This window comes from Alligator mississippiensis, chromosome 4, assembly GCF_030867095.1.
Source record: "Alligator mississippiensis isolate rAllMis1 chromosome 4, rAllMis1, whole genome shotgun sequence".
In the NCBI taxonomy this organism is placed as follows: Eukaryota; Metazoa; Chordata; order Crocodylia; family Alligatoridae; genus Alligator; species Alligator mississippiensis.
The window spans coordinates 174,842,131-174,861,168 of NC_081827.1; the positions used below are offsets into that span (position 1 = coordinate 174,842,131).

The following is a 19,038-nucleotide window of genomic DNA, read 5'->3' on the forward strand; positions in this document are numbered from 1 at the left end:
ATCATTTCAGACCCTCCAGTTCACGGACCGACTAAGCCAAGTGGCTATTGGCCATTGGCACTGTCAGATGCATTCACAACCAACAACACATTATACTAATGACAGTTCCAACCAGGCTGCATGAAAAACAAAGAACCAAGCAAGATGTCTAGTCTATAATCTTCAGGGAGAAGGAGGGGAAGGAGGTGGCTCATGCCATGTACAATAGACCCCAGAACTGCCAAAGTTGTACTATTATACAACTGGTCTCTCTTTTGGAAGCAGCTTGACTCTTTCTTTACATTAGAACAGCTAGCTTTGTTGTTCAGAGTGATCACACTTAAGCTCCTGACTCAACTCTGCTTGCAACCATGTAAGGAGAATCTGTTACAACACACGTCTGATTCAAAACAGGCCCAAGGCTCTGGCACAGTTCTTAAAATGAAGCTTGGTCCTATCAACACTGCAAAATGGAACTGTGCTGGCAAACTATTTTCAGGGACAAGCCACTGCATAGCTGGATCCCCCAATATGGACGTACTGCTAGCAGAGACAAGACCGGAGTGGAAAGTGTTCCACTGCTGGGTAATCTTTATGCTTTCTGCACAGCCTTTATCCTCTGTTTTCTCTCTGTGAAGGACACTTTCCAACTGCCAAGAAATAATCATTCTAGCCTTCTTTGTATATCTTCACTCACAATGTTTAGTGCCTTAGTGCAGTGAGGGCCAACCTTTTTGGCAGGTGTGCCACAAATTAGCTGTAAACTCTCCCCATGCCCCACTCTAATTCCCTTCCCCTGCCTGATGTGTTGCTCTGCTTTCTGCTCCCTGTCCTGTGCTCCCTGCCTTATCTGCTCTGCGTTATGCTCCCTGCAATATCTGCCACTATGCTGCCTCTCCCCTTCCCAGTTTGCCATGTGTCACATACACAGAAGCTGCCCTTGACAGTTGTGGACCTGTGCCACAGGTTGCCTACCCCTATCTTAGTCCATGAGTGGACAAACTGAACTATTTGCTATTCAGTTTCAAGAAAGGTCTCAGAATAAAGCTCTCCAGATCAATCAAAAATACTTCTCACTGTATATAAAGTGTGAAACATATTTGAAACAAAGATAAGCCCAGGCAATGAAGGTAAGAAGATTCTAGACAAAAGGTTGAGAGTTCAGGTGTGAGTCTGAGCTAGGCACTGGAGGGGGTCTGGAGCAAGGTTCCCTCCAAGCTGCACACGTGCATGGCCATGCACGCTTTAAAACCATGCCGCGCACAAACTTATCAATGCCGTGCACCCGCCCAGAACGGAGCTTGGCTGTGGCTTCCCAGAGAGGAGTTGGGCAACGAGCTGGGCACAGAGCATGGCAGAAGCACCAAGGCACTCCAGACTCCGGAGTTCAAAACCATCAAAGCATAGTGGGATGTTTTTGCAAGATTTCTGTGCCAAATGGTGAATATTTTGCAAGAGCATCAGCTTTTGCAACCCTCTCTGCCCTTGAACGACAAGAATTCTATTAGGTCAACCATTCTTGGGAAACATTCCACATTCTCTGCCAACTTCTGTCACGTCTGAAATGGATTCATAAGATATGTCATTTCTGTTTTTCGGTCAGATTCTGAAGTAGGTTCAGACCTGGAGTAAGGAGGGTTTTGAATCTGAAACACTCATGTTCAACATCAGATATACTGGTTTGGGGTCTACATCCAGTTTAAAGGCTATTACTGAAACATATAGTCTGCCAGCAATTGTGGCAGCTGTCTTCCTGAAAGACATCTTCAAAATGGAGAATAAATGTCAGAGGGAGTCAAACAATTCTCTTCCTAATCAAATGCACACAGACTTAAAAATTAATGGGGTACTCCCTTATCAACTGCCAGATTGTGGGGTCAGAGGTGATGTCACTGTTGGCAGGATGGCTGCCATTAGTAAAATGCCTGTATTGAAAGATCAAAAGTAATGCCTTTATGCATGGTAACTTTTATAATGCTGTCTGAAGCATGATGGGTTTTGCTCTCTTAATCACATACAAATTTGTTTGATTTACTGCCCTGCTTCAATACATTATTTTCTACTCTGCAAGATCACCATTGCTTCCAGGAATCTGCTTGTGTGATAAGATCATGAATGTAATGTGCAGTTATTGTAAGAGACCACACATTTCACAGTAAAATTGAGGAAACTGATTACAACCATCCCTTTGGAAACAAGAATAATCACATGATAAGACTGTGCTAATGGGAATTTATCATCTCTTCATCACATGTGAAGCTTAGAGAAAGCAGTGACACTAGTCAACTGCACAGTTATTATTGGAGATGACTGTTCCAACCAAAAAACTATTGGGGACTCTAAACAAATGACCGGGGGTTGGGGATTCTGAATAACCAAATCCAAGCCAATTTGTATGCTGCAAACAACTGATGGAACAAAAATCGCATACAACAGCGTTAATGTTAACCAATGTAAATTACTTTCTCTGCACATATGCTAATCTTCCTTTACACACACACACACACACACACACACACACACACACACACACACACACTCTCTCTCTCTCTCTTTCAGAGCTGATAGTGATCCACTACTATGCGCTGGCTGTTCTTTGTCACCAGCATGGCCCAAAGTAACTAGAATTTAAGAGCACATATGTATACATATACATGCACATACATGCCATTATACTCTGCATGTGTGCATAAATATATATATACAGACAAGGTTCTTTGGACAAATCCAATATCTTTTATTAGATCAATTCAAATAGTTGGAAAAATTCTTCTTAGCAAGCTTTTGGACACAAACACCCTTCATCAGGCTGAGGATATGCGTGGTGCATACACATACACATATATATTCACACACACACACACTCACTACTCCCAAACCACATAGATCAGACTTGGAATAAATCTTTTTTCTTCAAACAAGAACACACAATTTACTGACAGTAGTTTCAGTTTCAAGCAATTAAGACTCGACTAAAATTAAAAATTTTCAAAGCTCCCTTTAGGAATCGTGAAGCCAAATGCTGTATTTTAATGGTGATACTTTTAATAGGAATTGGGTATCCAAGTCCCTAAGGTAGCCCAAACAGATTGTGAACCAAAAGATCTTGATAGCGCATGAAACAACAGGTTGATTGTAAATAGTTAATTCCCCCTTCCCTTGAAACAAGGGCACAGAAACTGACCCACTTTTTTCCATCACTTACACCATTGTTTCATAGCTAGTAGCATCAACTCTGAGAAGTGGAAGCTTTTAAATAAAAAATAAATGATATGGTTATAGCTAGGCAGTAGGGGTACAAGAAGAGAGAATCACCCTACACAAGTACCTGTGTGAGTCCTCTGGTGAGCCTTTAAATGGGAGCTCTTTGTATAAACCTTCCGGCACCCATTAAACTGACAGCGATGAACCCTCTTCTTATTTTCTGGGGATGCCTCACCCCCTGCCCCTCCTTGTTCACTGTCGCTCTGCCCACTCTTTACTGTGCCTGCTGTTGCTGTTGCCACTCCCACCTTCACTGAACTCAGCGAAGCCTTCTTTGCCACCAGTTTTAATGTTACTGTGCCATCCACTGCTGAGAGCGTTTGTGAGGTTTTTACCAAATGGCGGCTGAGCTCAGGAGAGGAAGGGGGTGTTAATGAGGTCACTGCGTTGAGTTGGGCCTGGTTGACGGCGGTGTAGCCCTCTATGGAAGAGCTGGTGGGCTGCAGGCTGAGGCACGTCTCAGACAGCAGTTTGTCCCGTGAAAGAATAATGTCCATGTTGGTGCTTTTGTCACGTGTACTCGTCTCCACAGGTAACAGAATGGGGTCCAGCCGTCGGATACTGTCCTCTGTGTCTGGAACGGAGGCAGCATGAAGAAAACAGTCCAAATCCTCACCAAAGCTCTCTGAGATCTTCCTTGGCTCTGTCTGAAGATAACGTTCCAACTCGAGGCATGTCTGCAGAAGGTGGGGAAGGAAAGAAACCAACATCAGAAACCAATTGTGGAATTAACCACTGCCTAGGGCAGGGGAACCAGCACAGTAATCTCTCTGTGTCCACAACAGTTCAAAGATAACCCTGGTACACACAAAACACTTCTAGAGAAGGTACTGAAATGGATGGATCTTCTCCTGTAAAGCAATTAGTCACTGGGCATAAACGTTTCCAATAAAAGGAATTTAATGTCAAGATCACCTGAATCCAAAGCACAGGTTGGCAGGGGCTCAGTCTACACTTAAAAATGGCACAATTTTGATGAAGCTCTTTGGGGCTAAATATAGAGATTTCCAGATAACCAGTTCCTGCTACTGGAACCTGAAAAGGCCTAAGAGAATGGAAAACGTCATCATTTTAGAGCTTTTTATGACACTGTGGGCATGGGACTCTGTATGCCAGACACTTGTCCTACATGCACATGTTATTTGCACAGATCTGGAATAAGTTTCTGCAACACAAAAACTACCATCCCCTCTCTATCATAAAGGTTTCATTTGCATTAGTGTGGGATGAACCACATTACTTACATGTAGGTTGATGTAAGCCATCCTCAACAAGTCAATTACACTTTCTGGCAGCGTATCTTCAACTATTTTCCATAACCCACATCATTAGTATTTACAGAAAACAGCTAGAAATAGTTGAGGGAGTTTTTTCAAAACTCCATTTTTCATACCCTGCTATCTGAAAAGCCTGGCTGATTCAGCAAGATGACTGTAATCCAATAGGACTTAAAGGGAGACAAAAGTTCTAACACACATATTTTTAAGAACCCCTGAAACTTACCCCCAAGACAGCACTTCAATAGATAATAAGATTCACATCTGAGTCTGATTTCCAAAGCAGCTGGTGGGATTTCAATGCCCAGTTAAATCTCAACCTGAAATTCCAATACATCCCAGCACTCTGGCTAGAAACAAACACCTATACTATCAGGAATAGAGTATACAGGTTTCATCAGCAGGTGTATAAATGACTCCCATTCATAGATTTGGAAGGTGTTAAGAGAATTCCTTTAAGCTCATCACTGATGTAGGATTGAGTATTGCCTTTGCCTTGCGTAATCTTGTGGGAGTAATTTTATGTTTAGAGACAGAAGGAAACATTTTGCAAGCAATTAATTTAATTTTTTTTTTTTTTAGTGATAAGTGTTAGAATTTGCTCCCTGCTCTGGAATGACAGCATGGAGATAGAGTCCATGGTAGAGCACAGACAAGGCAGTGATAAATGCAACTGAGAGCAGCACAGCAGTTTACCTCAAAGACACCATTCTCAGGTATGTAATTTTATATATTACATGTCTATCCATGCCAAGCCTGAAGCTAGGAGCTCAGCAGATCAAACCCATATTAGTTCCAACATTGATTACCTTAGTCTTGAGCAAGTCACTTATATTTTCTCTACTTTGGTTTCCCAACAGTCCGGTGAAGTTGTTGCATCCTAACCCACCACTGAGTAATTGATTTTGGAAAGCACTTTAGAGATGACATTCTTATTCTTGGCCTCCCCCCAACAAGAAGACCAAGATTTTTAAAAATGGACTGATTCTGGTTGCCCCGCTGAAGGTACTGTAAGAGCACTGCTGCACCTTCCAGGCTGCTTCTGATCCCTGGCACTTTAAACATGGCTCAGAGACCACTTCATTTATACCAACTTGGTTACCATGGGGTATTGTGGGATCAGCAAAACAATGTTATTCATAAAACTCTCTTGAGCCTGCTCTGTCAGGATGAGTATCAATTCAACAACCCCTGGGTTTCCTTATCTTCACCAAGGCTGTGTCCAGACAAACGCAGATGTCTGCGGCACCACATACTGCACAATCAGTTGTTCTCCACGGTGCAAGGGAGCACACGTGGTATAGGCATTCCCCAGGGACGACCAGCAGCAGCGCAAGGTGTGCCAGTACTAGTTGTCCCCAGGGAAACAAACGTCCACGCACATCTGGATATGACACAAGGGTACACAGTGGTGAAGGTACTCTGGATATTGAAATGAGAGCTAATCCCCATTATGTTTCTATCAATTTATATGACCTCCATTATGCTAGCACCTGAATACTTCAATGGCTTTTTTCTCACAACTGCTCCACTAGGCAGGAAAGCACTGTTACTCTTCATCACAGGGAAAACTGGGACACAAGATGAATGACTTGTTTGACGTCACTACTGAAGTCTGTGGCAGAACAGGGATTTGAAACCGAGTTTCTCACATCCTATACTGCCAGTCCTACCTTTCCTCTCTATGGCCAGGTACAGACATTTTTATACCACTTTTATTGGTATAAGTGATTGGATTCCAGTCTATACCCATAACAGAATAGACGCTTGATACAGACTGGTTTAAAAATGGCAGATCCCAGTCTAAGATTTTCCCCCTCCACCAAAGGGAAAATGTGTGTTCTGTTCACTACCGATCTAAACTACGTTGTTTACAGAAAACCGTGTATCTTAGATCGATTCTGCCTCAGGCTCTTTGAATGTCTGTACCTAGCCTATGTAGACAACAAGACAGTATTGTATTCTTGGGGCAGATAGGCACTTTCTCTTTTACATTATCACTAGAACTGCTATTTCACAAAGAAACCACTAGAACTGCTCTGTTTTACAAGGAAATAGCGACTGCAGCCAGCAGAGGATCCTTTTTTTTTTCAGTTAGTATTTCAAATGAAGTCTCTGGTAAAAGTCAAAACTAAGCTATCAGGTTATTTTTTCCCCTGTTCCCCTCTTAGTAATTTTCAAATTCCAAGAACAATATTGTGAAAACTAATTCAGTACAAATTAAAGTTAAGGACTTGAGATCCCTGTCCGAGTTCCTGATATGTTTCTCTAGCTGACAGTCCTGTTTCGGAAGTCGAGAGAAATTGCTTATTTGTATTTTTTTCCTTTTTCATTAGTTGTTTTGGAACAGCTCCCATTTCCTCCTGCACAATGCAAATCAGCCCTGGGAACAGCCGCCCATTTCATTCCCCATTTGCTGCTTAGAAGAGGAAGCTGGTGAAACAACTGGAATCGGCATTAAACATTCAAGCAAGTTGTCACAGCTTCACATGTTACTGCTGCCTAACCTAGCAGGGAATGTGTGTGTGAGCGTAGGAGAAGCTTTATACCCTGAAACAACCCCCACCCTCTGCTTTAAATGAATGCTGTGCATTTGCTTTGTGGGGGAGGCAAGTTCTTTCAACATTTGCTTAGAAACTTTCTCTCTCCCTCGCTAACAAAACTACCAAGCAGCCGCAGCAGTGCCCACCACTAGTGAGAACGCGCTGATCAGCTGTAAGATGAACAACTGTTTCCTGAACTAGTTACGGATCCCATGGATATTGCTGTTGTGGGTGCCAGTAATGACTTCATAAGCCTGTCAGTCACAGGCCTACTCTCTCACTTGTCTCAGCAAATGAGCAACACCAGAATTACTGCTGCTTAGGTACCAAAAATGGCACTTAGCATCCAGGGATGTGTACCACATGAGCCATGGTGCCTGGGCTACCTATGCTAGATAGTGATATAAGGCAGGATGCTCTTGAAGAAAGAAAAGGCTCCTTTTCTTGGTAAGCAAGGACCCTGACACAGCAAGGAAAACACAAATCTCTCCTGGGGCATCACAACAGATGTCACAATGGAGTTGGTGGGGAGACATTTAAAGGTGCAAATAGGAGGTAGCACACATTCCCCTTGATCTGCAATGAGGTGGCGATCTATGAAAATCTCCCCTCCCCCCATCATGAAAAGGATGAAGCTTTTCAGCTCCCCCTGCTCATTTAATTTTGGCCTTCTTGTCCAGTTACCCTTTGTCCTCTGGGAAACAAACAGAGATTTGGGGCTTAATAAATAAAAAGCTCCTGAGGGAGAGAAAGCATAATCCTAGGTTAGGGCAAAAAGAGACAGGCAGAGGCACACGGCCATTAAATCCAGTGACAGTCACATGACATTTCAATTGCTCTCACATTAGAAGGTCTGTGTTCTGTCTCCTCATTTCCCATAGAAGGAGCAGGGAGGCACTGTCCCTTTAAGGCATAACTACCCCCATAACAACAATAGTAGTCCTGACAGTTTTTCAGCTTCACCATTAATTTTCCATAAAGAGCAGTTTCTCAACGAGCCCTTTTCAGGCAAGTCCTGATGCTTCAGAAACCTGTAATTATTCTTGGTTCCCCACCCCCCACAGTCTTTGCACCTGTGTCAGTTCAAGACACCAGCTGGTCATGTCTTGCCTTCTGCCTCTGAAATCCAAAACCAGCAGATCAAGTCCATCTCCCCACAGTGGGAAAGAAAACGACCAAAAGCAAAAGAAACAATATAACGAACACCATCTTCCCCCTCCCCCCCCAATCCCTCCAACGAGCCCATAGGAAAACAACATTGAGCCAGGAAAGCCTTTCGTCTAATCAGCATTGCAGACAAAGCCACAAAACAAAAGGGAAACGCCTGACGGGGTTAACACCGCTGCTCGCCTTCCTTTACCCCCAACCCCAGTCCCACCTGCTGCTGTGTTGACTAAGAGCTGGCACTTACATGAAGGAACAAAGCTTCTTTCCTCATGAGCACGCCCATGCTTGGACTCAGTACCTTACATGACCTTCCTCTCTCCATCCCAAGTCACTGGAGGAAGCAGACTCTGGTTGCTGGGCTGCTTTGTATTTCTACAGGAGCCAGTTTTCTTCAGCACCTCTCAACACATCATCACGTAAGTTAACCCTCAGCCTCAAGCCCTCAATCAGAGACAGTGGGATTGTCTGAGACGTAGACCAGTAGACATCTGGCTTCCATTATACTGCCCATTTTGAGGGATAGGATGACACATCTGTCTCCAACCTCCTCCATCCCCCTCCCAACCCTGGGGTCACTGGATGCAATGCTAGCAAGTGCATCCATTACTGCCAGCTGGGGTGGAGGCCAGTGTACGACTGTGACACAGCCAGATCGCAGACTGGTGCTGCCTCCCTGGAGCCCATGCTGCCTCCAGCCAATCCCAGCATACCCAGATTAGGTCCAGGCCACCTTTGTGTACCAATCTAGCATGTAATCCAGCCCACAGGGGCCCCCATGAGTCTGGAAATTTGGCCGCAGAATTGCAGCAACTTCTGCCACCACTCCCCTACCACCAAATTTTCGGACTTTTGGGGACCCTTCAGGCCAGATGACATCACTTTGGGGACTGGATCTGGCCTGAGTGCTGGGGTTTGAGCACCCTTACTCTAAATTCAGGCCACCTTTCAAGTGGCCAAGGTCTGGAACGGGCTCCCAAGGGAGGTGGTGCTCTCCCCTACCCTGGGGGTCTTCAAGAGGAGGTTAGATGAGTATCTAGCTGGGGTCATCTAGACCCAGCACTCTTTCCTGCTTGTGCAGGGGGTCAGACTCCATGATCTATTGAGGTCCCTTCCGACCCTAACATCTATGAATCTATGAATCTATGAAAAATGGTAACAATGTGTTTGTGATGGACTGAGGGGGAATTTGGGTCTTGAATGAAGGACAGTCCCTAAGCAATGTGAACTGAAGGATATGCTTATTATTCTTTAGGTTGGTGTAATGTAGGAACCCTGTTGGATGTCTATGGACAATTCCAGTCCAGCCTTTATATAATTTAGAGTAGTAAAGACTCCAACTGGAAGAGGTAAATGGCTTGTGTCAAGTACATGATAACATACATGAGGCTATTGGTTGCAGTCAGGCTGTTTTTTTCAGGCTAGGCATCAAAAGTGACCAGATGCTTCAACCCACCTGCCCCGATTAACAGAGGTCATTTTCTTTGTACATTGCTTTTTGATTCAGCAGCTAAAAGTAAGGATGATTCACGGCTGACAAATAATAGGATGTGACTGCACTAGGCTCTATGCTCACGCAAAGGGCTTGCAGTCTTGCATGTGGACTTTTCCTAAAAGGCTTCAGCTGGATTGATTCCTCATTTCCAAATACAATTGCAAAAGAGCCACTTTCACAGCAAGCATCTGTATTGCATCAAGTTCTCAGGACACTGAACAGAAGGTAACCCCAATGCCCCGGTAGGTAACTAACAGCATTTTTGGCTTCTTATGTAACAGTCTATCCCAGGTGCGGCTGGTGAACTCAAACTGGCTGGTTTGCAGGTGGCCAGGCACTCCAGCCAGGAGCAGGGAGGCTGCAAAATCCCCCACTCTTGGCTGGTTGCAAACCCCACCCCACTCCCGTGTGATGCTCCACCCACCCCACCAGTCTGAGTTTACCAGCCATGCCTGGTCTATCCTACAATATTATGTGGACTGTTGAGCATCTGGGTGAATGCAGATACTTTCATACTAAAGTTGAATATGAAGAGTCAGAGCCTCAGATGGAATAAACCAGTGTACTTTCATTTACTTCAATTGATCTATGTTATATCAACTGAAGATATGGCTGGTATACTATGTTGCTACCACCAGAGCCTGTGCTAGCACTGATCCAGTGCGATTCAGAGTTTAGCGCACGTCAGTTCAGAAAAGCATGCCATGTAATCCACATGCCTTCTTCCCTCCAACACTCTTTCTGTTGGAAGTAATTATAATGTATTGAACATCATCAACATGCTCTGCTCTGTACAATACAAAGAGACTGAAGCCTCAGTGTTTTCCTCTTGGAGTCAAAAGTGAAACAGATCTTATTTTCAAAAGACTTGCTGACCTACCTCTACCCACTGCAGATAAAGGAAGTTTAACCACTGACTTCAATAGGAGTAGGTGATGGTCAACATGGTACACTTTCATATCTCACCCTATGGCTCAGGCTGCAGTCTCAGGGACAACACTGTCAATCTCAGATATCTCCAATGAAGTTAGTGGGGTTATCCCTGACATTCACATCCATGTAATACTTCAAAACTGGCCCATCTACACAGGCCCCTATAGAAAGAAGTTGTAGCCCATTTCTCTAGGGAATCATCATGGTACTTATTTCCTAAAGATCAATAGTGGGTTAACCAAAACCCAAATACTTAAACTGAACTAAAGACAGAAACTCAGGAAAGGACCTAATCAACATTTTCAGTTGATTTCTCTCCTTCATTGATACTGATATTTTATTATATCTTGATTTTGTATTTTTCTAGCAATCTATAGGAAGTTTTCATCTGAAATGTGCTACTTACTTTAAGTGCCATTTTACTGCAGATATAATGGGAAATCAAACACCAAACTTGGAAGCTATCCAGAACCTAATTAAGAAGCTTGGTGCTTTGATTGAGTTGTGAGAGAGAATGAAAATGGTGACTGTGTTCTACAGGCTGGCATGATCTACAGCAGGGGCAAGCAAAATATGGCCTGTGGGCCAGATCCAGCAAGCCAGATCCAGCAAGCCAGACCATTCTATCCAGCCCGTGGGGCCCCTAAAAAAAATTAGAAAATCTTTTTCTGCTCCTGGCTGCCTGTCAAAGATGAAAGGAGCCAGGGGCAGTAGGACCCAGGGGGAGCCATCAGCAAGATGCAGCAGCCCAGCCCCTTCCCACCCCCAGCCATTTCCCTGCCTTCCTTCCCCCACACTGCTTCAGAACCACGTGCCTCCCAGCTGCATCGATGGATCGCGGGAGCACAGGGCTGCACCAGTACCCTGGGGCTGTGTGTATGTAGGGATGGGTGGTGTGTGTGTGTGTGTGTGTGTGTGTGTGTGTGTGTGTGTGTGTGTTTGTTTGTAGGGTGAGTCCCACATGCACACCCCACCATACACATGTACCCACACCCACACCCCCTCACACACTCCAGCCACCTTCCCCCCACATACATCCCCCACAAGCCCCAAACCCACTCACACCCCACATATCCACACACACAGCCACATGCTCCCTCACCCCACACCTCCCATATCTATCCACCCCCACAGACACGCCCATACCCTCCCCCACACCCCACATACCCACACACCCACAGCCCCCCACAAACCCATACATTATACAACCCCACATTATACAAGAGTAAGACTTAATATTAAGCTTTTATATACAATCACCTCTATGTACACTACACAAACACATGTAAACCAGAACAATTTTTTTTTTAAATCAAACTAATGAATGTTGTAGCTTTTTAGAATATAATTTGGTATTTTTCTGGTTCCAAGATGGCAAAACCCCTTGCTGAAAGGAGTATTTCCAGGGGCAAGGGGAGGGACTTCTGGTGGAAAAGGTCAGGAGTTAGGAGGTGGGACTTCCAGTCACAAGATGGCAACCAGGGGGCAGAGCACCTGCCAAGGGGTGGGGCTACCCATGCAGCCCTCAACAGCTTGCCAATACTGGGTAAGTGGCCCTCTGCCTGAAATAATTGCCCGCCCCTGATATACAGACTCAGTGTAATCTAGTTAAAGAATCTCCCTGTGAGGCAGTTTGCTAGAGCCAGCCTTAGCTACTCCTGCTATGGCAAAGTCAAGATCCACCTTCCATTTCAACCACTATTTTCCAGATGCACATAAAAAGACCTCATCTATAATGTAAATTATTGTAAAAGTCTCATGATCAGAAAGGTGGCTTCTAAACATGTGAAGTAACATTAGCCTGAATCTGCAGATGGCCTGAAACAATTGTATGGAGAGATGTAAGCTACCCACTTTCCTCTCAGTTGCAACACAAAGGCTGATGAAATGGCATCATCATTTGTTCCTTCGCTGCTGACCACGCTGGCAGAGGCATGATAGCCTTCTCATTCCTGAACACAGTAATGGATACTGTGGTGGGGTCTAGTTGGGCAGACAGTTGCTAGAGTGGAGAATGTGAGATTTGAAGCTAATCCACAGTCCACAAGTGAACTAAGATGCTGGTACATCTTCCTGCTACCGAAGGTTATCTACTTCCTGAATAAAAAATCAGTACCAAAACAAACCTTGCCCCTGAAAATCCCATGACACAAGCACCCACGGATTCCAAAATCTTTTCCTGCCTCACACCCAACTGCAAAAATCTCCAGTTTTTCCTCTCAGCAACTTCTACAGTGCAGCAGCTAATTTCCAGTACAAAAAGTTGCAGCACACTGTGGGTGCCTATACATGAGTGCAGAGAATGCTTCAACATGCTGGAATTCCAGCACGTGGGAGCAGCCTTGATTAATCAAGTCTGCTGGAGCCTGGCAATTACCAAGCTCCAGCAGCCTCCTGCATCTCATGTATCAGCATCCCGGTGCTTCAAAAGTGTGGTGGGGGCACTTGAGCTAAAGTTCATTGAACGACCTTTAGTTCAAGTGCCCCTGCCACCATTTTGAAGGTCAGGAATGCTGATATACAAGATGCAGTGACCCCACCCCCACCCCCACCTCCAGAGCACTTGTAAAAGTGCCCTTAATGTTTAGTATTTGGGACAGCATAAAAATGGACTACATGTAATATTAAAATAAGTTACATGGAGCACACCACTTCACTGATATATTTTGGAATGGACATATGGGTGGGCCCTGACCTATGATGACTGGTAACGACCAAAGTCTGATGTCCCAGAAAGTCTGTTTTATTGCAAATGCTTTAAAACAATCTAAATGCTAAACACATTAAATATCATCCCTGTGCATTATGCCTTCAGGATACATGTGCAAAAAGGCCTGTTAATGCATTTAAATTTGGCATTTATCCAGGCTCAGATATGGATTGGCCAGGGTGTTAACTGGGTAGGCTCTCATCCACATGTGGCTATGCCCTTGCACAACATTGCTTAGCTTGAACTGGTTTAGATAGCAACAAGATCTGGGGGCAGGCAATAGTGTACAAGTTTGTGACTTCTCCAGAATAACTTAGTTCTAATGAGCAACTGACGACACTGATCTTTGTTCATAAATACTCCACAAAAATTCCTTTTGGGTCAAACTTTCCCTGTATTGACCACAGCCAAAAAGATTGACTTTTAAGGATACTCATTTAGCAATGCAGATTTGCCCACTTGTTCAAATGTCAAACCCATTTCTTGTTTCAGCTCCGTGCACTTTACTCATGTTTTGGATGAGAATGTAAAAAGATGCTGAAGTCATGAATTTCAAACTTGCCTTGTTTTGTTGGTCTTCTAGAGACTCAGTGCAATAAAGCTAAATGTCAGAACACTTCTGTGTATTTAGTTATTGTTGAGATTCACCATTTTCAGACATGCACAATACAATTTTTCTATTATTTTGAGGAAATGACCTTCATTGCATCCTGAAATGATTTCAGATTTCAGGCATCCTAATGAATTCTAATAACCAGAAACTCCAGTTGCATACAATGGCAAAATTCTATTGATTTAAATGGAACTATTTCAGTTTACACAAGGGAGAAAGTGTTCCAAGTGTTTCAAATAGGAAGTCAGAACCCAAGTCTTTCGCAATACAGATAATCATAAATAAAGACCCCAAGTTAGTCAGTGGTCATCCCCATTGTTAAGTAAGTATAGCCATAATAAACAGTGAATGCATCTACATGTTCATTAATGCGCTTTTGGTAATGCGCCTTCAGTTTAGCACCTCCATTGTCAGGTATTAGAAAAAGGTGCATTAGCCTGTTTCGACACACATTAGTAAAACACACAGTTATTTTGTGATGCTTTAATGCACATTAAAATAGGCTAGTACACATTACAGCACATGTGTGGATGTGTCCACTGTTACACATTTCTAATCCGAAGTTGCTTGCTTTAAAAAAAATAAATCAACAACTCTTACTTTTGGGCTCTGACCAAGCATAGTAAATTATAGTATACTACTTTTGGAGGAAGCAAATAAAGGGGCAGTGGCTAAGGATGATTGGATTCCAGAAGCATCTTGATAAATAACTTCAGATAAAAGACACGTGCAAATTCCAAATTGAATGGCTAAAGGGTTTTTTTTTGTCGTTGTTGATTTTTTTAAAGACACCATGAAAAACTGCATATAAAATCAACCAGCCACAACAACAAAAATACTAGCAATGTTAATGTAACATTTGGAACAGGCAATCAAGCATTCAGATGCCAAGAAGTTCCAAAATTCATGCCTCAGCATTCAACCCTCATGTAATAGCTTCAAAAAGCATCATTATGTATTTGTCAAATAGCAGCAAAAACATATAATACACACTAGTTTCTTATACAATCTTACATAGTCCATTGTGATAGACTTTGCAGGTAATGATAGTTTGAGAGAGAAGAAAAATAATAGTAGAAGTTTTCAGAATATCTCTGAAGAGTGCTTTGAAATAGAAATTAAGTACTTAAGCTTCAAAGTGTGTGCCTAACTATAAACTTTTCTCCAAACTGGTGAATGAGTGTATCTGATTTTGGATCCACCTCTAGTTGTGAGTTATAAATAGTAAGAGGAGATAATTAACTTCTCCAATTGCCAGATCCAGCTCCCAATGCAATCAATGGCTCAGGTTCCAAGAGTACCCAAGAGCATGGCAAACTGCTCCAGGAAGTGCATATGAGAAAAAAAATTCTGATGGCTCTGCAATTTACAAAGTAAAACAATATTTTAGGTCTTGATCCTGCAGCAAGTTCCACCCACACGGGGTGCTGAAGTGAGTTCTACAGGAGGATGGGAATCTTTGTGCACTGCCTTGGATTGGAATACAGACTAACAGCATGATAAATACTTCTTAACATCCACAGCTAGGTTAAATTTCAAGTCCTCCAAATATGATATACATGTACAAATGTCAGCTGTGATCATACACCAACCATATCAACATCTATCTATGAATCTATATTCAAAAGCACAATATTTTCCAATTAATCTGTACAGTAAAAATTCAAGAAGACATTGGGTTATAAAACAGATACAAGGTGAAATTAAAATAAATTGTGAATTATTTCCTTTTCTCTAGTTTGATGTTGTACCAATACTGGGCAGCATAACACTGACATTTCTAAACCAAGTGTTTGATTTCTCAATCTTAATCCTTCATTCTGAACAATATTTTGCCTGGTCTAGTGTATCTGTCACATTGCCCATGATGCCCATTCACCATTAGACATTATTGCTCCAAAAGCCTTTTTTATGTTCCTTTGTGTAGTATTTTTGGCTGCAGGGAGGAAAGGGTGTGGGACATGTCTGAGAAACAGGAAACAGGGAAGCGGTGGGGAATGTGTTAGAGATTAAGGTGAGGATAAAAAGAATAAAATAGCATTTCCCTTTTCTAAATCAAATGTATGGGGCCAAAGAATGATCCAAGTTACACTGAGAGCAATTGCCCAAGGTTTAAAGATAAAAAAGAAAGCACAAATATTAGGTCTCACTACCACAAAGCCAAATATTTGCCTTTTAAAAAAATCTCTTGGGTAGTTTGAGTTATTTAAAAAAAAGAAAATAACCACTTGGGTACCTTTGGCTTTGTCTCTATCACATTAGTGGCCAGTGCTGAGGAGAATGGAGTTGAGCTTATACCACCCATCTGATCCCTCTGATGTGCTCCACAGTCAGAATTTTGCCTGTGAGGCTGTTCTGGACTTCAACCCAGCACCCTCTCTCTGAACCTCCATGTACCAAGGTGCTATTTGTCACAACCCAAGGGTGTGATTTTGTGTGTGAGTGCTTCGGCACTGCTAAATTATTTCCTGCCACGAGAAGCTTTCTTTGCAGGGTTCATTTCTCAGTTGCAAAGAGAAAACCCCGGTGCGAAGGAGTTCCCGCCACCCACATGCAAATTTGTGTCCCACTATTGGCCAGTTCTAAATTATTCCCACGTGGCAGCTAGCGATTGGCTTGCTAGCCGTATAAGAGGCTTGAGCGGTTTCCGCCCAAGTTGGAGGACTCCACAACCATCTGGAGGAGGAGGACTTCACGTCTCGTGAAGATCTCTAAGCGCTGCGGAGCCTATTGGACCCAGCGTGTACCTTGAGAAGGCTATAGGGGTCTGATCAACCTCTGGCCTCTCCCCGTCGCCCAACGATCCCTCGACGAACCCCTTCCCTGCGCGCAAGTTCCACGGAGCCTAGCAAACTTCGTGTGAGTGAATCCAGAGCTCTTCTCCGAGTTGTTTTCTTCGGTTGACACGACAGGCTCGCATGTTTAGAGCCTTCAACTGGATTGGGCTAGAGGTTCGCGTGGAAGGAACTCTTGTCCGCTTCTCTTCTTTTCTGTCTGTAACTGCAACTCAAGCAAGTTTTCCTGCCTGCACCGCGACCATCTTCGATGTAAGTAAAATAATCTTTAATCAACCGCTAAGCGTCCGTGCCTAATTCTAGTCCGTCGGCCTGCATTCCCCGACCCGCGTGCCAGGGCTGCTGGCCACAGCCTGCCGCGTGCCCCCGAGGGCCTCGGACCGCTCCTGGCCCGCACATGGCGATGAGGATGGGATCAGGGGAAGGCACGCTGGAGCTAGAATTAGTTAAGAACTGCCCTTGGCACAATGGAAAACGCCAAGTAGAAAGCTTTATGGAACTGGAGGTGCATATCGCTTACCACCAGGTGGGTGGAACAGATGAGAGGTTTATCAGCGGACGTCTTTTTCTGAAGGGAGAAGAGGGAGCTTCCGAAGACAGAGCCCCGAAAGAGAGGGAAGTGTATCTGCACCCCGCGGCATTCGGGTGTATAATGAGCGGGTCCTGTTCAGGCCCCTCGACACTGTGTCCCTCGCCAGAGTCAACCCGGCGGGTGCAGTAAACCCGACCCTCACCCAGGAGTGTGCCCGTTGCCTAAGATGTGCTCGGGAGAGTGAAGAACCGGTGCCGATCGACCGGTTCGCCCCCTTTATGCTGGCGTCTAGATTGGGGGGTCGCGAGCTTCCATCCGAGCTCCGCGAAGATCTGGAGACGGAGGGACGTGCCGCAGATGAGAGGGTGGCCCCACAATACGACAAGGGGGGAGTGCTAACTACAACTTTTCGTACTGTAACTGATCTAATGCAAAAGAATTTAAGTTTGAAAGCCCAGCTGCGTATGGCCGTTTGACCGGTCAAAGCAGCGGCTGCGAAAAAGAATCCTGAAATGCCACGACAAGATGGCGCCGAGCAAGAGGGAGACCGTGTGGAAGAACTGGAAGAGAAGGGTGGAGCTTCGGAGGAACCCGCGAGAGTTCGGCCAGCGACTCCGCCCACCGACACAGCGTCGCTTCCAGCGACCCCGCCCACCGACGCAGCGTCGCTTCCGGTGACCACGCCTTCATGCCGACGAAAGGGAGAATCGAGCGGAGGAGTGCATCTGCCCCTCCTGCCTGAAGAAATAACAGCAGCAATGACTCCCGCAGCAGTAGTTCAGCCTGTAACTACAACTAACCGAGTTGCTACTACCTACTATGCTCGCACCAGAACTGTACTACAGGATTTGTGCAGAGAATCAAGAATCCAACCTGAAGAAACTCTAGCTGTGTGGTTGGGACGTTTGGTCGTGGAACTTGGATCCGACCTGCTAAACCAGGAAGAAGCAAGCTTCTTGGTCAGACAAGCTTCGTGGAGTAGAGGACATGTCACTGACATCGACATGGTGGCATTCAACGTTCACTGGCCTATTCCACTGCCAGCGCTTGCTGCAGGACTGATCGGTCAGAAAGCCCACGCATGGCATGACGGATGGCCAGAACATACCGGGGCAGAGCAACTCATGCTAGCGATCATAGGAGTCTCGTACTGTGCCTGGAACCCCAGAGCATGTGCGCTGGGATTGACATCACTCCAGCGAATAAGACCATGGCCTCACCGTCATCTACGAGATCCTGGAACCGTTCCAGTGACCGTTCACAGCATAGATAGTTGTCTTGAGGTTTATGGGCGAAAGAACATCGTCGTCCTCCGGATTCTGCTTAACCCAATGGTGAACCAACCCGTGAGTAACCTCCTTTGTCAGTTGTCACGACTGCGTATCCTGATGGGGCCAAGATTATCTAGTGACCGGGAACGTCAACACCCGACCGAGGCTCAAGGTGCAAGACATCGCGAATCCAATCTTCCATCATTGCCACAGAGAACACCAGAGGAGCGATACATGTTTGGATTTCTCCTACAGCGTTCTGGACTCAATAAGCGGCAACTTCGGATTTTAGGGGACGCAGGCCAATGGCAGCTGGCCTATGAGTTAGGTTTCCATTATCTAGAAGAACTAGACGACGGCTCCTCAACGATTTCATCTAGTTGAGTGTGCAAGAGAGGGTAGTTTAAAGTAGCAAACATTTGTATTATATGTTTTAGAAATGATAGTGTAGTTCCATGGAAA

The 19,038-nt window shown here is 44.6% G+C and overlaps 1 protein-coding gene across 2 annotated transcripts in view; it reads right to left on the minus strand.

Moving 5' to 3' along the window:
* The window catches only part of KLF7 (KLF transcription factor 7), a 92,688-nt gene that overhangs the window by 45,368 nt on the left and 28,282 nt on the right, over positions 1-19,038 (minus strand). For both annotated transcript variants that reach the window (XM_006273780.4, XM_019492355.2), the window contains exon 2: positions 3,308-3,920. In XM_006273780.4, coding sequence (XP_006273842.1) covers positions 3,308-3,920 — 613 coding nt within the window. The remainder of the gene's footprint in view (positions 1-3,307; positions 3,921-19,038) is intronic.